This window comes from Centropristis striata, chromosome 19, assembly GCF_030273125.1.
Source record: "Centropristis striata isolate RG_2023a ecotype Rhode Island chromosome 19, C.striata_1.0, whole genome shotgun sequence".
In the NCBI taxonomy this organism is placed as follows: domain Eukaryota; kingdom Metazoa; phylum Chordata; class Actinopteri; order Perciformes; family Serranidae; genus Centropristis; species Centropristis striata.
The window spans coordinates 11,722,055-11,750,023 of record NC_081535.1 but is presented as its reverse complement, the minus strand read 5'-3'; the positions used below and the strand labels follow the sequence as shown (position 1 = coordinate 11,750,023).

The window sequence follows — 27,969 nt, the reverse complement described above, 5'->3', positions numbered from 1 at the left end:
TGCAAAGCCAGAGGAGCTTCTTTCACTTTCCCTGTGTCTGGTGACCTCTCAGTGGGGTGAAGCATGCTGGGATGCCCCCCTCCATCAGACGGGGGGTGTAAGGGGTCGGCCGGTGGGAGGTGCTCCTCCTTCGCAGGGGTAGCGAGGTTTTTCAAGGACGGAGGTAACCACCGGTACTGGCTGTTTCTCCCACTCTCCCTGGAGAAACAGATATATGATAGTGACATTTAACTGTTTGTCTGGTAGGAAAAAAACAGCTAGAGTCCTTGATATTTAGACTGCAGGTTTTATTCGATAACTGCACAGTCGTTACCGTGCAATATATTGAACCTGTCTTCGAAAAAATGCACTCAAGGCCGTTTCTTTGTGGTCTTGAGTGCATTTTTTATGGGACACGGCTTTAACAGGGTGCTTCCTTCCCTTTTATAATGTCCACTTTCCCAACAGAGTGAAATTATTGATTTCAGTTCAGTGCTCTGCCACTTTATTTATCAGTTTTCCTCTGCTTGTTATGCTGTTGCTGATTAGGGAAAAGTGAAAACAGGTGTGCATCATTAGGAGCTGTAAACTGAGGGTGATTGGACACTCAATTGATGGCAGGAAGGTGAAACAAGGTAAAGTTGTTTTTTAAGTGTATATGAGGCCACCATGTCTGTAAAGTGAAGCTTGTTTGTGTAAGTGCCTTAATCCTGCATTCTTTCTGATTGTATTGAAGTCTGTTAGAAAATGTTTCTACCTCTCACTTGATTCTTAGTCTTATAAGTCTTCTTTAATACAGTAGGCTATTATGTTAATTTTATAAATTATAGTTCCATTTGGTGTAAAATAGACAAAAAAGCAGGGTACGCTTTAGGGTGTGGCTACCTTGTGATTGACAAGTTGCTACCACACTGCAAAAAAGCCAACTTGGATTTTTTTGGCCTAAAACAGTAATTTAATTTGGAAATATAAATGACTGACATTTAGGGCAAAAATGTAAGTTAGCACAACAAAGGAAGCCAGTTGTATGCTCAAAAACAAGTTTGTGAGTTGTTATATCTTTAAGTTGGGGTTCAAAACAAGGGACAATAGTTCTGCTAACTCTTATTTCTTTGTTGTAAAATTTGGTCATTAGCGAAAGCTAGCGGCTAACTGATGCTAGCGGCTAACTAATGTTAGCGGCGCTGCTTGTTACAGCTACAAAAGTAGCCATTAGCGTATCAATGCTAACTCAAAATTGTGGTCACAACATAAGCTGACATTCATAGCGGCTTTACAATCGTGCCAGAGAAATTCAGAGTTGAGCAAACTCTAAAACAAAACTTAAAATATTTAGTTTAATTGTCCAACTTAAAATTTTATCTAAGTTTGTTGCCTTGAAATTTTGAGTTCACCCAACTTTTGTTTTTTTGCAGTGCACAGTGTTTTATCATTTTGGTAGGAAAAAAAAAAAAAAAAAGCCGAAATAATATTTTTTTCTGCAACTGTGAAGCGTGTTCAAAGGTTTCAGGTGGGATGCAGTTCTTAGTAACACGGTCAACATCACAGAGCTGTTTAGCGAGGCACTGACTGAAATTTGCAGCTAAAATTTAAATTATCCCTAACTTTTAGTTTGGCAGCAATTCACCACAGAATCTGCAGCTTAGAGCAGCCTCGCTGCTTTCCATAGGTATTGTATGGCAATTTGCAGCACTTCTTGGCTGCTAGGTGTATTTTTAACCTGATGATTTCTTGCTCAGCGTGCCAATGTAACTAAGTACATTTACTCAAGTACTTAAGTACAATTTTTGAGGTACTTTACTTGAATATTTCCACATATGTAACCTAATACTTCTACTCCACTATATTTTGAGACAAATATTGTAGTTTTTACTCCATTACGATTTAGCTGGCTTTTTTAAATACAGGACATTTACTTGCAGTGGAGTAATTCTGCCGTGTGGTTTTAGTACTTTTACTCAAGTAAGGGATCTGAATGCTTTTTCCACTACTCTTTGCAATAATTAAGACATCTAAAATGTCATTTTGTTGAATGCCTTGTACCAGTGTAGCTCTCCCTGTGTTTGTCTGAGCAGACAGAGGCTTGCAGTTCAGAGAGGCTTAGAGTAAAATGTCCATTGTGCAGTAGTAATAGAGATTGAGGCTGTGGCTTTCACTTGTTAAATTTCAACTTCAGTCGTTTTTGTGGAAACACTCCAAGTTTTTGTCTCTTATTATTTTTGTTAGTTAAACTTAATTTGCAAGATCTCCTTGCTAAGTATATGGAGCATTGACAGTACAAAGCCTAACACTGAGAGCCTGATTATAAACTTGGCTGCTAAATGACTGAGATTATTTTACGCACGATGGCTCTTGTAGTCGAAGTCTTTCAACAGCTTCCAGTGGGGGCAACATTAATGGAACACACGGTTAATGAAATAAATGAAAATGAATACTTGTCAGCATCTGTTTATAGAGATCAAGCAGCATGCTTCTTTTCATGAGCCTCTGCCTGGTGTTTAAAATTATTCGCTGCTTTCCAAACCTAGATCAGCTTATTTTATGTATAACACTCCTCTAAATCAGTGGCCTTTTTATATAGAGTTAACTGACAACACCTGACTGATTTGATATTATAGTCGATTTCTAACAATACCAGTACAGAACAACTGAAAAACTGTACAATCAACCCAACACTTAACAGCAGGAAGTTTGTCCTGCCATCAGAAATTACTTTTTCCGGTAACGTTTAGGACATTTTATTAAATTCTCTGTATTGTGTTTTTTTCTTTGAATTTTCAACAATCATACATATTTAATAAGGTTCTTTTTCCCTGAAGCTTGACTATTGTTCGATTAGTGCTTTGGTTATTTTAACTACGTACTTCTCATGTAGAACAAGGCTCTTTAGCAGAAAGAGAAGGCTCTGTGAATATAGTTTGGGTTCAGATCTTCACCATCAATACACTGTGAGATTTTTAGATCTTAAAAAACAATCTAATTTAGTTTTCTACACACGAATGATGGGATATAGGCCAACTGTACAGTCGTGGAATAAATGATTAGGCCATTGTTTTCTTCAATTTGTTGTTCATTTTAATGCCTGGTACAACTAAAGGCACATTTGTTTAGACAAATATAATGATAACAACAAAAATAGCTCCTAAGAGTTTAATTTTTAGAGCTGATATCTAGACATTTTCCATGGTTTTATTGATAATAAACAAAATCATTATCAAGATAATGAAGAGAGCAAGGGGGGTCGAATCATTTTTTCCATGACTGTATATAGGCTATATTTTTATAAAGTTTTCTTACACCCTTTAAAATCAAGAAGACCTCACCACCCCTGCTGGAGCTTTGGTGACCCTTATTGAGGGTCAGGACCCCCAGGTTGGGAACCAGTGCTGTAAGTTGTGCTCTCGATGTTTTCACAGACTGGGATTTTGTTTTTCGGTATTTTTCCTGGTTTGCACTGATGTTGCAGACCAAGGAGGGAGCTTTTTTCTGGCAAAAAAAAAAAACTCAATAAAGGCCTTTACATGTTTTTGAACTCTGATTGATGTACTCGCTCTGATCCAAACATCTTGTGTGTGTGTCTGTGTTTATATTACAAGTTAACAAGTTGTCCGTTCAGCTGATCTGACTATTCTGTCCATCTGATCTCTGCCTTTGAACGGGTTTAATTTGTGGCCTGGCAGGCAACTGTAGTGTGTGTGTGTGTGTGTGTGTGTGTGTGTGTGTGTGTGTGTGTGTGTGTGTGTGTGTGTGTGTGTGTGTGTGTGTGTGTGTGTGTGTGTGTGTGTGTGTGTGTGTGTGTGTGTGTGTGTGTGTGTGTGTGTGTGTGTGTGTGTGTGTGTGTGTGAGACGGGGGACTTACACCAAAGCGGCGTGCAGTGGACTTGTTGCAGTGCATGGAGATGGGGGCTGTAGTATAAAGGGAGTCCAGCACTTCTCCAGTGAATGCGTCCCACTGTAGTTGAGAATACTGCTCGGTCACACCAACCTCGCCACACACACACTGGTCATTTCCGTGGAACCTGAAGGGAGGAGGGAGAGAGAGAGAGGTTGAAGGAAAGTCGATAAAAGGAGGAGGCAGAGTGAGATTGAGAAAGGAGGAAGAGATTGAAAAAAAAGAGCAGTTAGGAGAACACAGTTTCACTTTAAAGGACAAAGCATCTGGTTTTTCGAGATTAAAAGAAGTAATCACAACTGTGGTACCCCGGAGCGAAGGACAGAGGGGGAAGGGGTGAATGCTGCAACCAAAAATTGCTTAGTCACACAGGAGATGGAGAGGAAGATGCCAAATGAAAAAGAAAGAATGAAGGACAAGGGGAACAAGCAAATGATTCCAGGGAGCAGGAGACAGTTTGTGCGTGTGCTACCTGTTAATGATGTTAAAGTATTTCTGCAGGTATCCTGGGTCTACGTGGCTCTTGCAGAGCTCCAGCTCTGTTCGAGGGTAGTAGTGAACGTAGTTTACGCACATTTCCTCCATGATGCCAAAACCTCCCTGAGGACATAAACAGATTTGGATGGAGATGGAAATGGAGATGGAGGAAATTGTAGATATATAGTACAAAGAGCAGATGTGGGTATTATAGGTTGGGGGGGGAGGATTACAAGAATGAAGGAAATATGAAGGTGAAAGATGGAGGAAGCAGAGAGATTAGAGAAGGCAATACTCAAGATTATTCTGTTGCTGTTCACAGTGCTCAAGGTGATCTTTAGCAATATAAAAATAGTGCACTGCTCACCACTGTCGGCTTGCTCCTGTCTTCTGTGTTAAAAGTACACTTTGTTATGAGGGCGTCACCCTGCGGGAAAAAGCACCAACACATCAGTCGTGTACCATCTTTAATGTTTAACAAAGACCACTGAAGATGATTTAAAGGAATAGTTTGGATTTTTTTAAATGGGGTCGTACAAATTACTTATCCATAGTCAGTGTATTACCTACAATCGGTCTGCACAGAGAAGCAGAAGTACAGACACAAAAGTTAAGCAATGTATCGCTTTAGATGGGGGCAGTGGGGAAATGTATTTAGCCACCTAAAAAAAGTCAATATCTGTTTAAGTGCATGCTATATTTAGAATATTATCACTGTTAGCACTACCTTGTCAGCCCTGTTTAGGTTTACACAGGGGGAACTTAAGCCATTCTCTGCTCTCATCAGAGCCACCAGATTATTGCGTGACTTTTGTGCTTTAAAAGGGTAGTTCAGATTCACCAAAGTCACACAGTAGCCCCTTTCATAGTGCGATCCCACAAATGTCCCGCTATATTGCCGGAAAGACCTGCGCTGGCTTTTCGCTTTAGGGCGTTCATAGTGATCCCACAAAGGCGTGATGTTGTACCCTTTCATAGTGCAGTCCGGTGTCACAGAACGAGGTGGGAGGATAGTGGGAGGAGACCATAGTGGGAGGAGCCGCTAGTGACGTGAAACAGAGCAACAGTGCTGCGTAGTAGCACAGTGCTAACAGGCTACACAGTTAGCTCTGTAGCAGTACAGTGTGATGTGCTGCAGCACTTAGCGATCTCCGTTTGTTTACAACAAGCACCGGACACTCTGTGTACAGTTAGCATGCGGGTTTGTTTACAAAAAGCGGAGGACGCTATGCGCAGTTAGCAACGGCGGCTGCAGTGAACAGTGATTCGACGACTGTCGGACTAAGTGGGAGGTGTCAAATTTCCCGCTTCGCCCCGATGGCCCGTTCATAGTGGTCCCGCTTCCAACAGACCCACCAATTTTCCACCTCTGTGACTACCTCTGGAGGCGGAAAATTGGTGGGATCATTTGATCCTAGCATTCGGCTTCGGGCGTGTTTATAGTGGAGGCGAGACGTTACAGAGCCGTAAATGTCCCGGCATGAAACGGCACTATAAAATGTGCTAATAACACAAATAAACGGTACAATTTGGGCAGTGGTAGGCCAGCAACTCCTGTGTTCTGCAAGATAAAATAACAATGAAGTCTGGTAGCTTTCATGAGAGCAAATAACTTAAGAGCTTAAGTTCCCCTTGTGTAAATCTAAACGGGGCTGTCTGATGGTACGGTTAAGCAGTGAGAAAATTCTAAATATAGTGTTCACTTCGCCTGATATTAATGGTGTACACTCTTTAACTTGCGTGCCAGTGCTTCTCCAATCTGGCGCCGTGCTGACCACCATCTACTGTAGGGAATACAATGACTATAAATAAGTACCTCATAAAAACCCACTTTAACAGCAAACTATCTCAAGTTTACTGACAGAAAATTAGTTATTTAAAATTAGTTATTTAAGAGAGCCAGTGGCCAGTTTTTTTTGCTTTTTGTGGAGCTCAGCTGCTGTGGTTTTGTCTTTTCTGTCTCCGGAGAACTTCCTAACACAGCACGGTTTTTTTTACAGCCTGCCCCGATTTCCACTCCATTTATGCAGCACCTTATACAGCAGTGAGGCATTCTAATTCAATACTTTAAATGCAATGGGAGGATAAAATACATCTGGGGCGCTACCATTCAGGAAAAGTTGGCTGAGCTTGCAGAATAGTAATATTCTTCTTTGAATGTAGAGTCTCCACAGTGGAAAACTAAAATATAATAGTTGCTGCTTTTGTCAAATACAGGCAGAGTGATCAACTTTATACTTACGGGTAAAATGTTTACCATTTTCCTCAGAACTCTGATTGTCTGTTGGAAAGAAGACAAACATTACTTTTTGAGATCTTTTTTCTGTATATATCTGGACTAGACCTACAAGTTAGGATGTTATTATCTGTGCTGTAATGACAGTAATGGTTTCAGTGCTTTTCTCAAAGGTAATGATAAAATTCCTTTTTTTTTTTTTTAACCACTGGACATGTTTTCCCTGCATCCCCTCTCTAGCATCTTAATCTGAGGCATAATTGTGCACAGCAGATTTATTTCAAACAGCAAGATAAAACACTGGTTGCTTTTGATGATTTCCTTGGGGGCAGCTTTCATAGTTATCAGCTGTGTTATGTGTGAAAAGGTCTATTAGCTTTGCTGAGAATGGTTTGATAAAGTCTTAATGAGGCTGCAGGGTTTGAAACAACACCGCCACACAGGTACACTCGGATTACTCTGACATCAACAGCAGCTGGAGATTTTATCAGGCTGTCTAGCAGATGTCCTTCTCTGCCCTGCGCGTGTGTGTGTGTGTAGCTGCCCCGGGATATTTGTGTAAAATAAAACACAACAGATGTCGTCTGCTGTCTCTCAACAATGTTAATGTTGTTGTTTGTCAGTTTTGATGTTGAGTCCACGGTCAGGAAGTTATTTTACTCTGCTGCTTTGTCATTGGAGATTTTGGTGGGATTTACTTTATGATGTCATGACAGAAGAGTTGTAACTTTCTGTAGAATACCAGAAAATCAAGGAATTGCAAAGCTTTTTATTTTTATCATTTCAAATTTTCATTATAAGCGCAGAATGAGGTATTGTCTGTATAACCAAAACCTAAGATATTTATTCCTTTGTGCCATAGACCATCATTGTAGGACAAAAACAATTTATTACACAACTTATATAATACTCGATTCTGACTGGTCAGTCATGACATTCTAAGGTCTGTTATTTCTGACCGCTGCTATGGACGCAACTCTGAATCTAACAGTGTAGTTGCTGTTTTTTTAGCAGAAGCAACAATGTCATTTTAAAATCAATATTTCAAATTATTGATTTATTTAGTAAGTAGTTGTATAATTGGTAGGATGATGTACAGCGAGTGGGTCAATCAACCTTCTGTCAGGGTTTATTTTGCAATAACAACCCACTCACTATACATTGTACATCATACATTATACAAATTTGGGTTTTTTTATTTAAAAAAACTACAGTGCTGTTCTGTTTTATGGAATCAGTTAACCTTTTTAAAGAATAAAAATATACATTTTGTTTTTAAAGATTCATGTTCTCTGGATTTTTTTAATGGTAAGAGAAATATATCTACAAAACTACACATGCCACTCCCAATTCTTTAAATATTACATGACTGTTATTTTCACTTAAACAAAAATAACACAAAACTCCTAGCCTGAAACAAACAATGTGGCATTAAGCACTTGCTTGTAATTTCTCGCATAATCTTTGTACCAGCGGCACACAGCTCAGTTACTTTTCATCTAAATTAACACATTAAAGGCAAAGGTGGAGCTCCTCTAAGTAGATTTACCCAAGTACTGTACTTGAGTTCAAATTTAAAGTACTTGTACTATACTTAGTATTTTCTTTTCACGCTACTTTTACTTCTACTCCACTACATTTCAGAAGAAAATATTTATAGCTTTAGTTACTAATACTTTACAAATTAAGATTTTTGCAGACAAAACGTGGAAATCCCCAACAATAATTACCATATATTGATAATTGTAATTTTTCCTGTGAAAACAATTCAACTTTTACTTGTGACATGAGCATTGTGAATATTTTTTACAATGTAGTACTTTTCCTGAAAGGATGTGAATACTCTCTCCACCAGTGCCTCTGGGTAAACAGATCCCTGCTGTTGCTCACCTGATAGTGTGTACTGAAGTGCTGGTCCTCCTGTACCACCTCCAGCTCTTTACCTCCCCTCACCAAAACCGTCCTGACCCCGCGCCCCGCCAGGTGGGTGTGCAGCTGGGAAGCAAATATATAGATTCCTCCAAAAGGCAAAGCCTAAATAGACAGACATAGAAAGATCTTTTTAGGTCAAACTTCAACAGCGATTTCTGGGCTTTAGGGACCATGGATAGCTGAAATATCCACACATTTATTTATTTTTGTTTACATACAGTCTGTGTACACTTGGAGGTGCAATATCCATTGAGGTAGAAGGTGTTTTGTTTGGGTGGAATAGCCATTATAGGAGTATAAACAAGGCCGAGCTCCATGATCCCTGCATCGTACCGCCTCAGAGTCGGCGTGTAATGCAACCGTATCCCTGATGAGTCACGACGGCCTGTGTGAAGAATATCATGGAAGGTCAATCAGTCAGTTTACTAGTATAAATACAAACAGTGGTGGAGGAAGTCTTCAGATCCCTTACTTAAGTAAAAGTACTGACACCACACTGTGAAATTACTCCATTACAAGTAAAGTCCAGCATTCAAAACTTACTGAAGTAAAAGTACAAAAGTATCAGCATCAAAATGTACTTAAAGTATTAAAAGTAAAAGTACTTGTTATGCAGAATGAACCCACTCAGACTGTTTCATATATTCTAAATATATGATTACATTATTTGTATGAATGCTTATATGTAAGCAGTGTCCTAATTTTGTAAAGACAGGGCATATTTAATCATTTGATATTCTGTTATAAGATTGAATTTTAAAAAAAGCCTACTCACTTTAAATTGATCATATATTTTATGTTAAATCTCAGCCTGTAAAGTAACTAAAGCTGGCAGCTTAATGTAGTGGAGTAAAAAGTACAATAGTTGCCTAAAAATGTAGTGGAGTAGAAGTTAAAAAAAATACATAAAATGAAAATACTCAAGTAAAGTACAACTACATCAAAATTGTACTTAAGTACAGTACTTGAGTAAATGTACTTAGTTACTTTCCACAACTGCAATACAAACCAGTGTTATTTTTGCATTGTTAACCATCTAATATATGCATAAAATGCTAAATACATACAAAAAAAGTCAAATGGAAATCACACCAGTGTTGCTGTTATTCTGAATTGATTATTATTGTCAGGTTGATGCAAAGCTTTAGCTCTGTAAACTACAGAGAAGCTTGAAGAAAGAGATATGATGATGCACACAGTGGCAGTGTAGGGAATTAGAATTTGGTTTTGTAGGATGTGATTGTATTGTAAGCTCAGATCAGGATAAGGAGGGCAAAGTCTGTGGCGTCTCATACAGGCAAGATCAAAAGGTATATCTGGACATTTTTAAATTAATCGCTCTGTTGGATATAAGCCCAGCACACATTGGGGTATCATGCTGTGTGTGTGAAAGAAAAAGTCAAAGGGAGTGTGTTTTGGCATGTGCTCGTGTGTATTTATGTGTCTACTGTACCAGATATAAGGAGAGGGTTGTGGTAATGGACCTCCAGACGAAGGAACCTTGAAGAACCTGGTCCACCCATGGGCAGCCCTGCATCAGGGGGATAGTAAAAAGCCTGCAAACACACACACACACTCACTATTCCTCTCATTTATGCAGAGCTGCTTTGAAGTCATAGCAAAGACTCTTCTTCACACTGAGTACAGATGATTTTGCTTCTGTTGAGTAAAAACATTTTTGTTCCTGAGGTGCAAAAGTCAGAATTGTTTTACAAATGTTGTTATCTTCACAATAACTTGTGGATTGCTGTTGCTTTCTGTTAGGCATTGTATTAGAGAAGATTAGAGGGAGACAGTGTTTTAGTGAAACCAAACTATTATCGCATGCTGGGACTTTAATGCGCTTATGTCCCCAACGGAAAAACACATTTAAATGTCTCAATGTTTTAGTTTTTTTTAAAGCATCCTTGCTCAAAGGCAGACATTGTTGGAGGATGATAAAAAAGAAGGCACCCACATGTGTATTCTTGCTGTGGAAACTTGCCAATTAAGTGTTGAAACACAGTCTTGACAGATGGATGAAAAGGTTTCATGTCACACACCGTAGGATGTCTAAAAATTCAATTCCCCATCCCACCTCAAGCCAGTCCTCTTTAAATTGTGATCCTGTCAAAGTGCTACATCTGAGGAATGAGAATTATATCTGTCTTATTCATCTTTTTGCCCACACTGCAGAGATAATGTATCGCTTCTGCAGCTCCACTGGTTCTCTACAATGTTTGATGACGGCCTCTAAAAATAAAGTCATGCCTACTCACAAACTCCCAGCCACCCACAGAATCTAAAACTGTGACAGCAACAGATTGTAAGACAGAAAAAGAGACTTTAAATTGATTATGATACAGAAAACCGATGGATTTAAACCAGCTCAGTCATTGCGTCAGCTGAGTTTCTTGTTGAGAACCTTCAAATGTCTTTGAGGTCTTTTGTGGATCTATGAGTTGGCTCAAACACTGATTATTGATTATCTCTGCACAGAGAAAGGTTGTATTCTCATATGGATGCTCCCTCTGAGATGCTGGTTGAACTTGTGACGGATATTTTCTTCCTCTTTCTCTCCTTGGATTCTGAACAGTTCTGCTTATCGTGGAAAAAATTAATTTTCCCTGCCATGGGCGTCACATCTTCACGCTTTTATGAAGGAAACTTGATTCAATCTTCATTCATCATCAGTGCCACCTATTTCAGACCACCTTAAGCTACTTCTGCTGATGCACACAGTTTGTAATGGAAGAAAGAATTGTTTTATTTAATCTTTCTTTAATGTCGTAACAGTAAAATCCTTAGAGAGTTGCCTTCACTACACTCGCATCTCTTTTCCTCCAGCTCTGTCTTCTCTTTTCACATTCTGACGGTGTCGTGCCTTATTGTTTCTCTAGTCTTTCAAACTTCCCCCACTCTATTTTCCTCTTTCCTTCTTGTTTTGTGTTTTTGCAAGGCCACGTTTCTCTTCTGATGCGGTGCCGGGGAGAATGAAACAACACTATTAGGAGGTGATGAAAGAGGCCTGAATATTTCCCACCTAATCTTGTCTTCACAGCTCACAGCTCACAGAAGGCATCCTGCTTGTTTTTGTTTGGCTGGCAGATAATCCAATCAGAGAGGGGCCAGCCTGGCTGTGATACAGTGGGGAGCGAAGCAGAGAAATATGGTGACAGGCTCGCCATTCCCTGTCCTCTTTGCTTTATGTGACCAGCAGGCTGCTGGCTCGCTGGCTTGGTCAGCCGGCTGGTTGCTACTCGTGCTATGTAAGTGAGGTGATTTAAGGTCTGATAGATGACTGACTGAATAGCTGGCTGATGAAACAGGTGCATTTTTCTTACACGGACTAGTTCAGTCGGGAGCTGTGCCTCAAAAAAAGAACTGCAATGTGTTTGTTTTCCAAAAAATCTCCCGTGGTTGTAGTTGTTGCAGGCCTGGATGTTAGAAATACTTGTTGTTTTGGCCACTTGAGGACAGCAGAACTAGCTGTAACTCAACACTGACATATCAGCTTATAAAAATGTGAACAGTTACCTACAACACATGCAGGCCGACGTTCATTCAGAGTCGTGTTTCTGGCCACCTGACGAGTACAGGTTTACTTTTTAATTCTACTTTTAGCCTGTTTTTTGCTCTCCACCAACTCCTGAGGTTGGGCCTCAGGAAAATCTGTCTGGTTGAAAGTCTGTTTTTGAGTATGTATAGGCGTGTTTCCACTGAGTACTTTTAAAATACTTTTTGGGAAGCGGCTGAGTGTTTTAGCTCCACCCACTCGTTAGTTCCCCTCGGCCTCTGTTCCCATACAGGTACTTTTGTGGTGGATAACCAACGGAGTTAGAATGTGACGTAAATAGTTCTGCAACACTTAGATGATTATTCACGAAAATTTTGACCGTGACGTCAGTGATGCGACGCTGACAACAGATCGGCAGTCTTTCTTTTTCCTTTGTCCATTGTCTTTTCTTCTTTGGTTTCTTGCAAGAAGTTATTTGCAAGAATTTCTGAGTATGCAGTATGAGACTGTACATAGTCAACCGCCCCATAATGCAATGCCGCTATTCAGAGTGTAGGCGATGATGATGGTGTAACGTCATGATTAAGGGACCTCAGCACCTCAGCCCAGGCGTCAACCTTCGGGTCTGAGCAGTGAGGCAAACCAGCTAAACTGCATTAAACAAAAAATTCCAACAGGGGGTGTTGACGGCGGCTGCAAAAGCTTTCCTGTCCATTCATTTCAATACAAAAAATGAGGAAACTTTTCACTTGATTCATTACCTCAGAATTTTTTTTAGGACAACACTATGGTCTTAATCGCTAGTAAAAAAGACAATTGGATGTTAATAGTTCTAATAATGGCCCCATTTAGAAGAAAATAGAAGATAAAGAATCATATGATTTGGGGCGTGGCTACCTTTGATTGACAGGTCACTAACAAGACAAGCCGTCATCAGGAGAGAAGCAGAACAATGCATATCCACGGCAACGTGTCAATAAAGTTCTATTAAACATTATATAGATATAAAAAAGGACGTTTACCGGTTAGGTCTTATAACTTTGACCCTTTCACTGTATTTTCACTTAAAGACAGTTTATTTGAGCGATTGTTCATTAAAATGTCTTGTTTGGTTTGTTTAACAGACACTCCAAGGAGTCACTGTTCAGTTTTCTGAGTTAGGTAGCATACATTTTGTTTTTGTTTTTTGCTAGCCAAAATGAACATCCCAGTTAATGCTCCAATTGATGCTAACGTGAATTAGCAGCGACTTCTCTCAGTCGGGTTGAGGTGTAGAGAGGCATGTAGTCAGTGATCAGATCCCTCTCATTCCTCCACAGTCCAAATATGGTCTGCTCCCCGTATTGGAAACAAGATGGACGGAAGATGGCGACGAGTGTAACGCTGAACTCGATGCTTCCAACGGGCCACAAACCAACGGGTGACGTCACGGTGACTATGTCCATTATTTATACAGTCTATGCATCGGCCCCACCACTTGATCACTACTGGACAGACTCTGGCTCCAAATACAAGATGGCAGATCCCATATCAGAGACATTTTGGCTTCATTTATGTACATTGGAAGAAAGTGGACTGCATCGTCCGTTTGTATAGACCGTCTATGGTTTGTCATTACAGTTTGCTGAATGAATATATTGGCCCTGATGAAAGATTTATGTCTCTTCCCTCTTTCCAAGCTACCAATGTACATCAAACGTCGTTTTCATTTGTGTTTGTGTCGAGCGTCCATGTTAGCGAGTCTGCCTATATTCACATGTGAGTGCTTCCCACATGCAGACTGTCTCCATGCTCTTAATAGACTTGTGCTGCGTGTGGGCTCGTCTTTACAAGGTTTTCTGCTCACAGTTCTAGGCTCAGATATTACTGGTGTAGGAGTTTTTGTTTATCTCTCATAATAAGTACGGAGACAAGACCAAAATCAAGCGTCATTCCATCTATTTTTCAATTAGACACCTGTTATGTGTATTAAAAACTTGTCAATGTATATGTTTATCCCGCTTGATCTAATGGTGTGTGTGTGGGTTGATTGTTAGATCTTCAAGGAGAAGTTTTAGGGAGAGGAGTTATATCCAGATAAGTGTTGAGGATATTTTTGTGGCGTTGTTTTCTTTTTAGATTTGGTGCAAAGTGCCCATAATGCCAGAAGTATGAGGATGTGTGTGGGTGTCTGTTTCCCATCATACCTCAGCACCCATAGCCCATGCAGCGAGCACATGGCGGCAGAAGTTGAGCGTGCCCGGCTTCATCTTGTCATCACAAGAGCCGCTGTACTCTGGAACATCTCGGATATCTGGAGAACATTCGAACACTTCCATGTGATGCACGATGGCCTCGTTACCTGGAGTTATCACTGACTCATACTGACAGGAACACAGAGAGGGAGAGAGAGGGGGAAAGAAACAAGTGGAAATGTGAGAATCATGTTTTTTTACTGCTAAAAGCTCTGGTACTACCACTACCTCAGACAGGCATGTCAATAAAGCACCTCTGAAATGAATTACATGCAACATACTATGCTATAGCGTCCATATTATATCATAGAGTTTAAAATGGATCTTATCATATTTCTGAGAGAAACAATCAGGATGTGAGGTGATGTGTTTGTTGTATTAATATTTTTCTTATTTGTTCTTTCTAACAATGACTAACCATAACAATGCCTCTTTTGTTTTGTAAGGCCCAGCTGGTAAACAAGGAGCAATAATAATAGCCGCCTGTGCACGATCTCCATCTCAAACACCCACTCCACTGTGTGTTAAGTGATTCCATTTTTAGAGGCATTTATACCATAACAATGTGGTTCTTGGGCATGTTTTCAGGCAGCTTCTGTATGAAGCACCAGTAGGTGGTCTCTTGATTCGGGATGATGACATTTGGCGCCAAGACCTCGAGCGTCTGCACATCTGGAGGCAGGGTTGGCGACGGCGTGTCGGGGCGCAGCATCAGCACTCTCTGTAGTCCGGTCTGGATCTTGGACAGGTTCAGCTGCTCCAGTGAGGCAAGTGGTTTATCCAAAAATCCATAGATGATGTGTATGGTTCCCTCCTGACCAATCACAGAATAAATCAGAAAAGCATGCATGGCAATAAAGCAGAATATGAACAGCAGAATTTTTTTTTTTTTTTTCAAATTAATAGTCTCTTGTGATCATTATTTGCCTGAAACGCTCAACTAAGAGAACTTTTCATTATGTTGTCATGGTGATGACCGTTGGTTTTGTGTCTGCAACTTAGAGGTCTGATGCGGCACCATGGAAACCATAATCATTATGATGAATGTTTCACTAGAAATTGTGCTGTCCAACTTTTTGAGGATTTTATGCCCACACCTGAAACCAAGAGTTTTCCTTTTTTTTATATGCAAAATATGCAGAAACACACCTTCCTACACAAACACACACACACACACACACACACACACACACACACGCACGCATACCTACACATTTATAAACTAACACTAACACGTACAGTGCAAAAAGACTGTTAGGTTACACATGTGTGCACTCAGACACCATCTTCTCCCGCCTGCCTCACATGTTAGCTTCTCACCACCTGTTAACTGTCGAGTTCAGTCAGTTCAGGATTGACAGACCTTATTTTGGCTTGAGGCTGAAAGTGGCATATAAATCAACAAAGGTTACACGCGGTTGGGTAGAAGGGAAGACTGACAGAAATATAAAGGAGAAAATCCTCTTGTAAATCAGTCAAATAATTGTTAAACACTTTACTTGTGGTGCATTTATGCAAGATAGATCAATAAGACAGCAGAAAGATAAACAGAGGAACAATAGGAGACTGATGAACACAGAGCGCTTCAGTAGTGTTATAAGAAGCCAACAAATTAAAGCTAATTTCTTTCATTGGGAAGTCCGGCACTCCATCCTAAATACACAGGACTCTAAGTACTGGATCAACAGATTGTGTGTTTGCTGTGGCAGTTTACACAGCTCATATGCAGAGTAAGTCAACAGTGTGAGCCCTCCTGTAGTAGTTTCGTTAATTTGTTGCCATTCATTCTTGGGGAACATCTGACTATAAAACAAGACATATGAGATGTATAGACTTCTCATACAGTCATGGAGAAATGTATTAAATCACCATTGTTTTCTTCAATTTCTTGTTCATTTTAATGGCTGGTACAACTGAAGGTACATTTGTTTAATGCAATATAATATAATGATAACAACAAAAAGAGCTCATAAGAGTTCAATTTAATATATATATAGATATCTAACAATTTTACATGGTTTTCTTGATGATAATTTTGGTTATTATCAAGAAAACCATGGAAAATGTCTAGATATCAGCTCTTAAATTAAACTCTTATGAGCTATTTTTGTCGTTATCATTATATTTGTGCAAACAAATGAACCTTTAGTTGTACCAGGCATTAAAGTGAACAAGAAATTGAAAAAAACAAGGGTGGTCTAATATTTTTTCCATGACTGTATGTCAAGAACCATTGATCCAATATACGTCACCTTGGTGGGTGTATGCTGGGGACGAATGTGGTGCAAAGTGGCCAGACGGTGGCACTAAACAATATTTAGTTACATTTGGGTCTGTAACTTGTTTCTCAGAAACGAAAATTATTCTGTGGATTCTGTGGGTCCAGACCAATCTATTCATAATAGTCATGCCTATTTGCAGCTAGATCAATTTTTCACCATTTTGACCAATTGTGTCCAAATCAGTTTTTTGCTACTTCTCTTACAAATTTGGAGCAATCGTCCTCAGATTTTCTACTGAACATCTTTGGGCGTGGCTTATATCACGTATCAAGTGTCGTATCTCCTGGATGCTTTATGGACACTTGTAGACATGATGATCTGAGTGACCATGACAAATTCGGTGGCATTTGGCAAATATACTGTCCTTCACATATCCCAACAATCGATTAACCATTTAACTCCACATTTGGTGAGTTTATTGCTGAGGATGCAAGAGGAAGTGCAGTGTTGCTACAATCAGTACATTCAGGGTGAAAGCAGTCTGTCCGTGACAAACATTGCAAGCAGCAATACTGGGAGCCAGCCAATCAGCCCATTCCGCATAGGGACGCACTATAAACGGCCTTGCCTCAAACAGGTACTGTAGTTTTATAAGTTTCAGAAAATTCAAGAATCTTAAAAAAGTGGACAGAGTCTGAAGCAAATTTCTCTAATAAGAGACTTTTCTGATTCGTACACAGACACAAACTGTGAAAAGAAAGACCAAATAAAGACACACCTCTATGAGGTAGTCTCTGGGATCACAGGTACTGAACGGCCTCTTGAAGAGCAGGTAGAATCCGTCCAGTTTCTGTTTGGCCTCGATCAACTCGTAGTCTTGTTGGCTGTCCAATGAAACGTGACCCTCACTGTCGCTCCACGCGTCCTTAAGGAAAAGACAAATCACATATAGTCATCATTTCATGTACAGTAGATTAGAAAACCTTTTCCTTAGTGTGTGAGTATCAACTAAGGTACACAGCTCATTTTAAAAAAAGATTGAAAGGCGTAGCAGAGCTGGTTTCATCATGTGAAACTCATTCACCCATTATCAAAGACATTTCAGGGTAGCTGTCCACATTTACCAGGTTGGAGAGTATTGGGGCAGCTGCACATTTATATATATATATATATATATACATATATATATATATATATATATATATATATACAAACTGCAGAAAATAGTAAACCTTTGCTTGAATTTTGCTGTAAAATGGACAAATATATTGAGACACAAAAGAAAGCTCAGTAATAATAATGTTGCTTCTGTCGTTTACTTTTTGTAAACACATTGAAACTTCCTCCCTGGCTCAAGGCCTTTGAAAACAAACCCCAGATATACTCTTGTATTAAAACCAACTTTGTCTACTTGCTGTTTCGGCTTGCTACACTGTAAAAAATAATCAGTTTAAATGATGGTAAAATACCGGCATCTTTGGTTGCCAGAACTTCACAGTGAAAAATACAGTGAGTGGGTTTTCAACAGTAAATTTAAATGTAAATATCAGCAAAAACTGTAATTTAGACTGAATAATCCCGTTATTTTTAGGCTAATTGTGTCATTGTGACATGGTATTTCGCCATTAACTTTACATGAAAATGTTATATTTTTGCAGCAAAACTGTGTGTTTCCTACAGTTTATGACAGTAAAAGTTAAAGTTTTGTGCTATTCTTTGATTTATGGTAATTAAAAGTGTCTACTACAGTGATATACAATTTTTTAATTTTACGCCCTATTTCTGATTGAATTTGACAGTGCTTTACTGTAATTTCTACAAACATTTTTTACAGTGTACATTTGCGTTTTTTTATTGCTGTGTCTGCTATTTTTGTAGCTTGGTGCCCAATAGGATGACACCCAGAAACTTTCTGATCGAGCAAAATGAAAATAAAATAAATTAAAAAAAATAAAAAAACCTGCACATTATACCTTTACCATTGGATTATGATACAATTGATTGAAAGAAATCAGAGAAACTGCAGTGGTTCATGTTGAAACCTTCCCAGCCCGGTGTACAAGGCTCCACTTCTCTGCCAGGAGGCTTTGCAACAGCTCAGTCTATCCGCTGCTGTTATGTTTCTCACATTCATATCTGTCCAGAATAGCACCTAAGATCTCTGTATTTCTGTCTCCCTCTCTGTCTCTCTTATATAACTGTTCTACACAAACTGCAAAAATATTCTGAAGCCAACGGTTTTGAAAATAAATACAGTATATATCAATCTAAAATAAAATGTGGGCAGTATACAGGTATGTGTTATGCGGTTACATGTCTGTGAGCAGAAAACGACGTCTGCGGATACCTGAGAGACAGAGACATTTCTTCATTATCTAATAAAATTTAAAAAAATAGATATAAGCTTTGAAATGGTTTTATATTTTGGTTATAGGTATATTTAGGTCAAGATAAGAAGGTCATACCTGCCTAAATGTTGGTTTCGAGCTTTGTGAAAAAGGATAGATTCACATTTTTTTCTCATAACGCTACTCACATATGTCAGTGGTGGAATGTAGCAGTACATTTAATCAAGTATTGTACTTAACTACAATTTTGAGGTACTTGTTATTCATGAGTATTTCCAATTTTATGTAACTTTTTACTTCTACTCCACTACATTTTGCAAATATTCCAGTACATTTCAGTGCAATATCCACAACATTTAGCTGCCAGCTTTAGTTACTTTTCATTTAACATGAAAAACATTTCTTTTTTAAAATTTAACCTCATAAAAGTATGTCAAGTAGTTTAAATGAGCTCTACCTTGAGACAATTTAAACACTGCTTACATATAAATGCATCAATAATAATATTGTAAAATCTAATGATATATTTAGAATATATAAAACAATCTGATGGGTCCATTCTGCATAAAGAGTACTTTTACTTTTACTTTTGATACTTTAAGTACATTTTGATGCTGATACTTTTGTACTTTTACCTAAGTAAGCTTTGAATGCAGGAACTTTACTTGTAGTGGAGTCATTTCACAGTGTGGTATTAGTACTTTTACTTAAGTAAAGGATTAGAATATCCTCCTTGAAGTGGATCCTTTCCCAATGTGATTCCAATGTTGTTGGCCATTGACAACATGCAATCTTTCTCTGGATTATGTCATCCAATCCACAGGCCCTTTGCAGTGAGAGAAGACTATCGGCTACTTTTCGTTTACTTGCTGGAAAATTGAGATAGCAGAAAGAGGCGGAGATAGGTGAACTTTCAACTTATTGACTTTTTTTTTTAAACTATGTGGCCATGCTGCACAGATTGGCTTTACAATTGGCTGGGATTTGATCAGAGTGAGTGAGCAATCTGGCCAATCTGATCTCAGTCAGATCACAATGTGTGTCCATTATAATGTGGTTTTCTTATCCAGATGGGATATTCAGATGCAGATCAATAGGAACAATCACCTTTACTTAAAACAGTTTTGGGGTACACATGGGCATGTCATAATTGTTTTGAGACAGACTTGAACACTCAACCATCCCTCTCTCTAATTAGGTCCCGATGGGGAGCTAAATCAGAGAAGTCCTGAAGGTGTCTAGACACTGTCAACTACAATATCAGTCTGTAGAGGTTGCCAGTATGTCTCATGTTTTGCTGTCTATGTTATTGGTATTACTACAAATACTGTGTGTGCCTATAAATGAGCATCAAGTCATGTAACTAAAGAGCCAGAGAAGAAAAAGAGAAGAATCTTCTGTCTTCATATCTGGCTTGTTATGTTGAGACACAATCTTAAAATTCAAATCTCCATGGGCTGATTTGAATACATTGATTTAAAAAGGGATTTTAGGAGTCTCTGAACTAGAGCATATCTAAAATGTGCCTGGCTTTGTGAGAAAGCAACGTGTGTGTGTGTGTGTGTGTGTGTGTGTGTGTGTGTGTGTGTGTGTGAGAGAGAGAGAGAGAGACTGTAGCTCAGCAGTGACCTTTTTTCTTCTTCTGATGGTAGTTTTGCTCTCCTGAGGGAAGAGACCGGGATGGAAGATGGGGAGGAAGATGGTCTGATAGCAGGGAGGAGATCAATCGTGTGGATTTGGATTTGGGTAAATTAAAAGGAAACTGGGCTGAATTTAGAAAATAGATAGAAATGAATGCAAACGCTGAATCTATTGTTCAGTTATATGTCGTGCACTGCTCCAGTTCTCCTCCCTTATGCACCTACAACTGAGAGTCATTGCTTGTAATGTATTATATAACATTAAATTACATTAAAATAAAAAAGTAAAGTAGGAACCAAAATCATACATACAAACCAAACCATGCATCCAAATAAAGAAGTATTCCTTGATTATTATAATGTGAGACTTACTGGTGTAATTTAGCTGCAGGTCTAAATTGCTGATTGATTCCCTAGTAATTGGAACATAAATGTGTATAATTTAATAATAAACCTGTTAGCTTACTGGGACAAACTGCTAATGGACTAATGAGACACAAGTATGACTAACTCCGGTCCTTCCTGATCCCAGTAGAGAGTCTGGAGTCTCTTATTCTCCCTCTGGTCTCAGATTGAATCACAGCAGAGATTTATTTCTGTGTTTTATCTCTGCTGAGTAAGTCAATACAACTTTACAGAATCAGTCCACTGCCTATTCTCCAGATCAAAATAATAATAAAAAAAGAGTATTTTTAGAAATAATGCACCATACCGTTATCCATTACCATGGTGACAGACAGATGAGAAGTATACTCAAACACAAGAAATAGTCCATCCATTCATCCATCCATCCATCCATTCTCGCCCGCTTAGCCGGGGCCGGGTCGCGGGGGCAGCAGGATAAGCAGGGCATTCCAGACGTCCCTCTCCCCAGCCACAACGTCCAGCTCCTCCTGGGGGAGCAGCGGCTCTACTCCGAGCTCCCTCCGGATGTCTGAGCTCCTCACCCTACCTCTAAGGCTGAGCCCAGCCACCCTACGGAGGAAGCTCATTTCGGCTTCGTGCTCCCCTCCCAGGTCTGGCTCCAGGAGGGGGCCCCGGTTTACCCGTGCAGGGCGAGGTACTCGATCTTTCATTTTCCCCCTTCATAAGGGTCTTTGAATTGCTCTTAGTCTGGCCCCTCCCCTGGGACCACTTTGCCTTGGGAGACCCTACCAGGAGCTATTGCTCCCGACAACACAGCTCCCAAGATCACTGAAGCACACAAATCCCTCTACCGCGTTAAGGTGGCGATTCTTGGAGGAGACAAGAAATAGTATGAAAGGAAAAAAGGGGAAAAAACAAACAAATAAGAAAACAAAAATATAAAAAATTAAAACAAAAAAGAGACTAAATTAAATCTAAAGTAAATTCTCAGCATGAGGTCCTGCAGATATCTTCTGCTAAAACATTTTCCTTTCATATTTTTTCAAGCAATAGTATGAAAGGAAAATGTTTTAGCAGAAGATATCTGCAGGACCTCATGCTGAGTATTTAATTTAGATTTAATTTAGTCCTTTTTTTGTTTTAATTTTTTTGTTTAATTTTTTGTTTTCTTATTTGTTTGTTTTTTCCCCTTTTTCAATTATTGCTCTATTTATTTTTATTATATATTTATCATTGTTCATTTTTATTATTATTTTTAATATAACCTATTTTCCCTCTTATTGTTATTTGTTCAAATGACAATGTTCAGTTACAAATATACACATTCACTGTGCCCTACATAACCAGTAGAACTAGTATGACTAGTAACAATAACTGGCTACTATTTTTTTATCTACTTTTTGTTTGTTTGTTTTTGTTCTGTCTCATAATTTTTATTCACATTTCTACTCCTATGTATGTCACCACCTTTGCACAAAAAAAGGAAGAAAATGTCTCAGTTCATGTTGCAGTTAATTTGATATGAGATTTAATCTGTAGAAAAATGTTCATATTGATATTTGCTGTGATCAAAGAAATTAATGCAATTATATTAATATTAATTTAAAATTTGCTTTTTTTTAACATTGATGAGAAGAACTACTTTCACAAAGTGCACAATGCCTGTAGCTGCAACTGACTCTCCTGCATGCAAGCGTGACATATAAATGATATGAAATGTAAAAACAAGTTAGAATAAAGAAGCTGTCCTTGCACTTTACTTAACTTTAAACCAGACATTAACCCTCCTTTCATTTTTCACTAAGACAGACAGGGCATTGTGGGAAAACCACAAACCCTACAAAGCAAATTCATTATTTGCTGATGGCTTTCACTATAGTTATGTAAATTATAAATAAACCAGGAGCTGATTTTGTACTAACAGGTTGCTCAAGGTCAAATAGAAAAAGGGTTTGTTTCTTTTCAATGTTTGAAGAATATGAACTGATACTGGATCATTTTAGCTGCAATTAATATTCCCCCTGCTTACTGTTTCTCATTAATATTTTCACATAAACCCTATGGATAAAATGCAAATGAAAAGAGAGGTAAATGTGATTTGTATAACAAGATAAATTGTCTTTCAGAAAAATGTGTGAGGGAATTTCAGGGGAACAAAATCTTGGATTTGTTAAAGAGGCTTGTGTGCGGGAAAATGAAAATGTGACATTTTATACATTTTAATCAACACAGGATTCAATTTTGATATGCTAATATCTGCTAATGATTCCCCAATGAACTTGAGCTATTAGTGCAGTTTGAGTGATTTCCAATTAGAAGGGGCCGATACCATCCTTTGTGACTATGTGATCATGAAGCAAGCCGTCCGCCAGCTCCCGGAGCAAAAAACACCAATCTCACGCCCCGGGGACCACAGACAGATGAGGGAAACCACCGTTCCTTAAGGACTTTCATGTAATCCCTGTGTGTTTATGATCTTGACAAGCGAACAAAAGCAATATAGAGTGAGACAGACAGTAAAATTATTTGATTTCACACCTTTTATGTATAAACCTGCACCTTTTATAGAAGCATTACATTTAACTCCCCAAATTCATGTAAATTCAATCATATAATTACCCGCCTGTTATGTTGTGGGTCAAATTCACCCATTTCAAAGTTGAAAAATCTAAAACAAATAGTTGAAAGTATTTTTTCGGAATGAAACTTCTTCTGCTTGGTTTAATAAGTGTAATCAACATATAAAACGAAAATGGTTCATTTAACATATATGCATGTTTGTATTACATAGACACTGTTTTGGGGTCAATTTATCAACATCACTCCATAAAAGAAAAAAATTGAAAATGTAAAACAAAATTTAAAAAAAATCAATGTCATGTAAAACTATTGTATTTTATATGTAGGTCTTTCCAATGTACATATGAAAAGTTGTAACATGCATTTTTTAAAGAAAAACAAGAATTATCCTCATTGAACCATGATCTGTGAGAGGTAAAGAACACCATTGCACCTAATATTGATTAAAATGGTAAGTAATTAACCCTTTTTATCGGGCGAAGAACAGTATTTGGTAACTTCGGCAGATATCCAAAATAAAAAATAAAAATATTTCAAGAAAAAAGTTGCAAATTTACTAGATTAAAGTGGCAAATCTACAAGAAAAAAAGTTGCAGATTTAAGAGATTTAAAGTGGCGAATCAAAAAAACAACTTTTTTCTCACAGATTCACTACTTTAAATCTCATAAATCTGCACATTTTTTCTTGTAGATTTCCCACTTTATTCTTGTAAATTTATTTCTCAAAATATTACCCCTCTCCCCAGGTCTGTATGGGTTGTTGTTTTTTTTTACACATTCTGGCTGTATGTAATATCCTCCAATATTCTCTAGGGTTGAAATTTGGAATTTGCAAGTATTTCAATGAGTGCCCTATTAAGGGTTAAGAGTTAATCATGAAATATAAACAATGTTTATTTAGATTTTTTGGTTTCTGACACTTTTGAATAATGAATCATGCCTGGGTCAAATTGACCCACGAAAAATATTGCTATTCCTGAGAAACAAACATAACAGGAGGGTAAAAGGACTGTAACACACATTCCTGCTTACCCCAAAGTAGTTTCCAGCTCCAGAGTCCCACAGCACCACCAGGTCAGCGTTGGTCAGCTCTCCGCGGTCAGACATCCCCAGGACGACACCGTGCTGCAGCTTTGCGACCCTCAGCTGCATGTAAACCTCCTGGTTGGCGTAGCTGATGTTCCAGGCCAGCTGGAGTTCTCCACGTGGGTCAAGGGGCACGCGGAAGGGCATGGGGAGAGGTGGGAGAGGGTTGGAGGGGTTTGGTTTAATGTTGGACACCTCGATGGCGTTGTCGGGCGCCTGATACGAAGCCACCAGTATGACCATTAGAGCAGCCAGGGCACAGAAGTACATGATGGTGACATCCTGAAGGCGAAGGTTCTTATTCCAGATCCTCATTGTCTAGTTGCAGATTTTCTCCAGATTGATTGCTTTCTCTCTTCACCTCTCTTTTGTCTTTGAGTCTCCCTTAGTCTCTTCAGCCAGAGTTGATGTGGAGTTCAAGCCAGAAAGTTTTTCTTGTACCAGCGCTGTAGTTCTGTAAGTCTCCAAACACTCACTGGGTTTGTTTGCCTTGTCAGCGCTGCTCTCCTTCCTGGCCACAGTAGACTGAGTTTCTCCCTCGCAGTGGTCAGGTGAGGTTGTTTATTCTTTTTCTTCCTATGTTTTCTATCCTCTCAGGCCCTCATTTTACGAAAAGTTTGACTTTCTTTTGAGTTTCGCTAACTTTCCAGTCTTTAGGTTTCTCTGTTCCCAAGCCCTTGTGGGTATTGTCTCTTTCCTCTGAGCAATTGTCTGTCTCTCCCTGTCTCTTCCCCCTTCCTGGTTTTTAAGAGACTCCTCCCTTGTGAGTTGTCTGTTTTTATCCACTCTAATGGTATTACATTTGTTGGGGAAAATTGGATTGTATCCTTTAAGCCCTGGGGTCAACCATGATTCTGCACATCTGCCAGCTCCTAATTGATCCAAATTCAACCATGGACATTATCAACGACAATCTGCTTAGACTATCTAAACGTTATTGCTCGCTCCGTCTCTGTCTTTCTCTCTTTATGGTGAGCATATATCATACATTTTCCTGTTCATTTCCTGTCAAAAAGTATCCCACACACTATACCTCTCACCTGGCTTGTTGGCTATTTGATTCAAAGTGGATTTAGGGGGCAGCAAGCACTTGTGGAGGCGTAAACAAGGCATTAATGCATTAGGCCCTTTCCTTAAGCCACCGCCTCAGGCTGCAGAAGACCTAATCAAACTGTCAATTATGGGTTTCAAACACAAGAGGGACACATTCGGGCTGGTTTTAAAGGTTAGTAAAGCCCCTGTAGGAAAGTGTGTGCGCTTGTGTCTGTCTGTGTGTTTGTGTTTGATGAGAAACAGGTGAGTTACAATAATAAAATGCTCATCGGCCTGTCTTTGCCTTCTGCACACAATTGAGAATCACAAAACACAGCATAAAAAGAAATACAGGAATTACAGCAAAACAACAACCAAAAAGGCACGTAAAAACACATAAATATATTTTAAAATGACTGAGACAAAGAACAGAAAAATAAAGGCTTATTATTGGGTCTTTTGAAAAAAATCCTTCAGTTGGGCGCCATGGAAACAGCCACAACAATGGAGCGCACACTCACGGGAGGCTTCATAGAATTTTATTTTGAGATTGGCTTCAAATATAAAGACTTCAAATTAGTGCTTGGCAGTAGGCACAGTCTCCACATAAGTGAGAGACGTCTATAGAGAATACTCTTCAGTTCAAGTGTACTCTGTCCTTGTGGCATTTTTTCAAGCCTACTTTAAATAAAACCACACCCACTTCTGTATGCTAAAAGCGTGAATAGCTGCGTTTCAATGGCAACAACACTTAAGCTGGTCTTAAAAATATGAAATATGAAATGTGCAATACGGGTAAGACTGGGTATCGTTTGAAAGATTCTGGTACTGGTCCCAATACTAGTAGGTGAAACTAGTAGAATTCTTCATTTGATCCCTTTTAGCCTAATAACCATTTATCTGACCTGAAGTCATCCACACACACACACACACACACACACACACTGCTCTTTGTGACAATGGCAGAGAAAACTAAGCACTCAAAGTCTTGTTACACTTCACTTGAGTCGATGCAACGATACTCACAAGTTCAAAAATTAATTATTTTTTACATGTAAATGTGGAAACACAAGAGCTAGTAGTTCATCCCTCGTTTCCCTTATCCAGCTCAAGTGTATTATGTATACTGTGGTGGGGAGCAGGATGTTTTCTGGTACCTTTTTTTCCACAATTTTCTATTAACCTATACCTTGGGCAATCACAAGTTGATAATGAGCGCCCCCAACACTGGGCCGTTTGGGGACAAAACCCCCATGTGTCTGGTGAAATGATGTACATTCAAATATTAAGGTACTACAATTACATTAATAGTCATACAGGTATGAAATGTGGCACAGATTATCCTAAAACAAAGGGGAAAGTAGCAAAAGAAGATACTGGAGTTTTTTTTTCCTTTATTTTGAAATATCACCCACAACATCCAAAAAAGACAACAACAAAAAATCACTGTCTGTCTGACAAACTCTCATCAAAATTGATCGTTTCCAGCACTTTATGTACATATGTATAGAAAACTTAAAAAACTCAGAAGCTTCAACTTGAGCAAAAGTTGACCTTTCTATCTTAAAAATCACTCACTGTGGCCTTAATATTACGCTAAATCAGACTCAAATTTTCAGTTACTCACTTTTTGGAAGGGTGGGGAAGAAACTTATACAAGCTGTATCAGTATATGTACTAGTATTGTTGGTATCTTGACAATACCCATCCCTACTTCTGACCACACCGAACCACATGCAAGTAAAACAGGCTTTCAGCGACAGAGAGCACTAAAGTACTGCTTTCAGGCTGGTCTTACTACTCTTTAAAGTTATATTGGGAAAAGTACAGTATAGATGGGTAGACGGATAGATGGATGGACTGTTGCAACAGTTGATGCAACCTGATTTGCATGTTCATCACCTCTTATGTCATGTAGACATGATTCAATACATTTCAAGTTCGTGTGAATTCCAGGGAAAAGCTCATCATCAAATGTGCTGCAGGGTGAATGTGTGTTGGATTAAATTTTGCACATGACGTCAAACCATTGAAATCATTTTCCGTAAAGGAAAAGGTTTGGATCTGAGCAGAAAGAGAGAGAGCAGAATAGAAAGGCACAGACTGGTATTGTGTTGCTTAATGCAATAAAGACCGTTAGTCCCTCAGGCAAAAACAGAGACGTGTGTGTGTGTGTGTGTGTGTGTGTGTGTGTGTGTGTGTGTGTGTGTGTGTGTGTGCGTGTGTGTGTCTGTGGCCTTCATGTGAGGCTCACTGATCTCCTCTGTCTCCATGTTTCTTTGTGTTAATTTCCATCTTTTACACCATCACACCTCCACCTCTTTACCATTCCTTCTCTCCTCTGTCGCACTGCTGTCTATTACTGCTGATCACCCTCCTTCACTCTCTTTCTGCCTGCTCATTTCTCTTACATGCACACTTATCATTCTGCCGCCGCTACTGATGTGTC

General features: G+C 39.0%; 1 protein-coding gene across 1 annotated transcript; it reads right to left on the bottom strand.

The window, feature by feature from the left end:
• Nucleotides 1–84: 84 nt before the first annotated feature.
• On the bottom strand, nucleotides 85–24,803 carry dbh (dopamine beta-hydroxylase (dopamine beta-monooxygenase)). Its single transcript, XM_059358404.1, has 12 exons — nucleotides 24,435–24,803; nucleotides 17,247–17,393; nucleotides 14,803–15,060; nucleotides 14,199–14,375; nucleotides 9,970–10,072; nucleotides 8,735–8,901; nucleotides 8,475–8,618; nucleotides 6,591–6,629; nucleotides 4,716–4,775; nucleotides 4,344–4,471; nucleotides 3,839–3,998; nucleotides 85–198 (listed from the first exon to the last, which is right to left on the bottom strand). Exons 1-12 carry the CDS (start codon nucleotides 24,801–24,803, stop codon nucleotides 85–87), a joined length of 1,866 nt encoding a protein of 621 aa, XP_059214387.1.
• Nucleotides 24,804–27,969: the final 3,166 nt, after the last annotated feature.

Excerpts from the sequence above, each read along its gene's own strand:
- dbh (XM_059358404.1), bottom strand. The coding sequence starts at position 24,803 with ATGAGGATCTGGAATAAGAACCTTCGCCTTCAGGATGTCACCATCATG. Across the intron at positions 17,394-24,434 it reads GAGCTGGAAACTACTTTGGG|GACGCGTGGAGCGACAGTGA; the intron begins GTAAGCAGGAAT and ends CTTTTCCTTAAG. Across the intron at positions 8,619-8,734 it reads CCTCCAAGTGTACACAGACT|GCTTTGCCTTTTGGAGGAAT; the intron begins GTATGTAAACAA and ends CTGTCTATTTAG.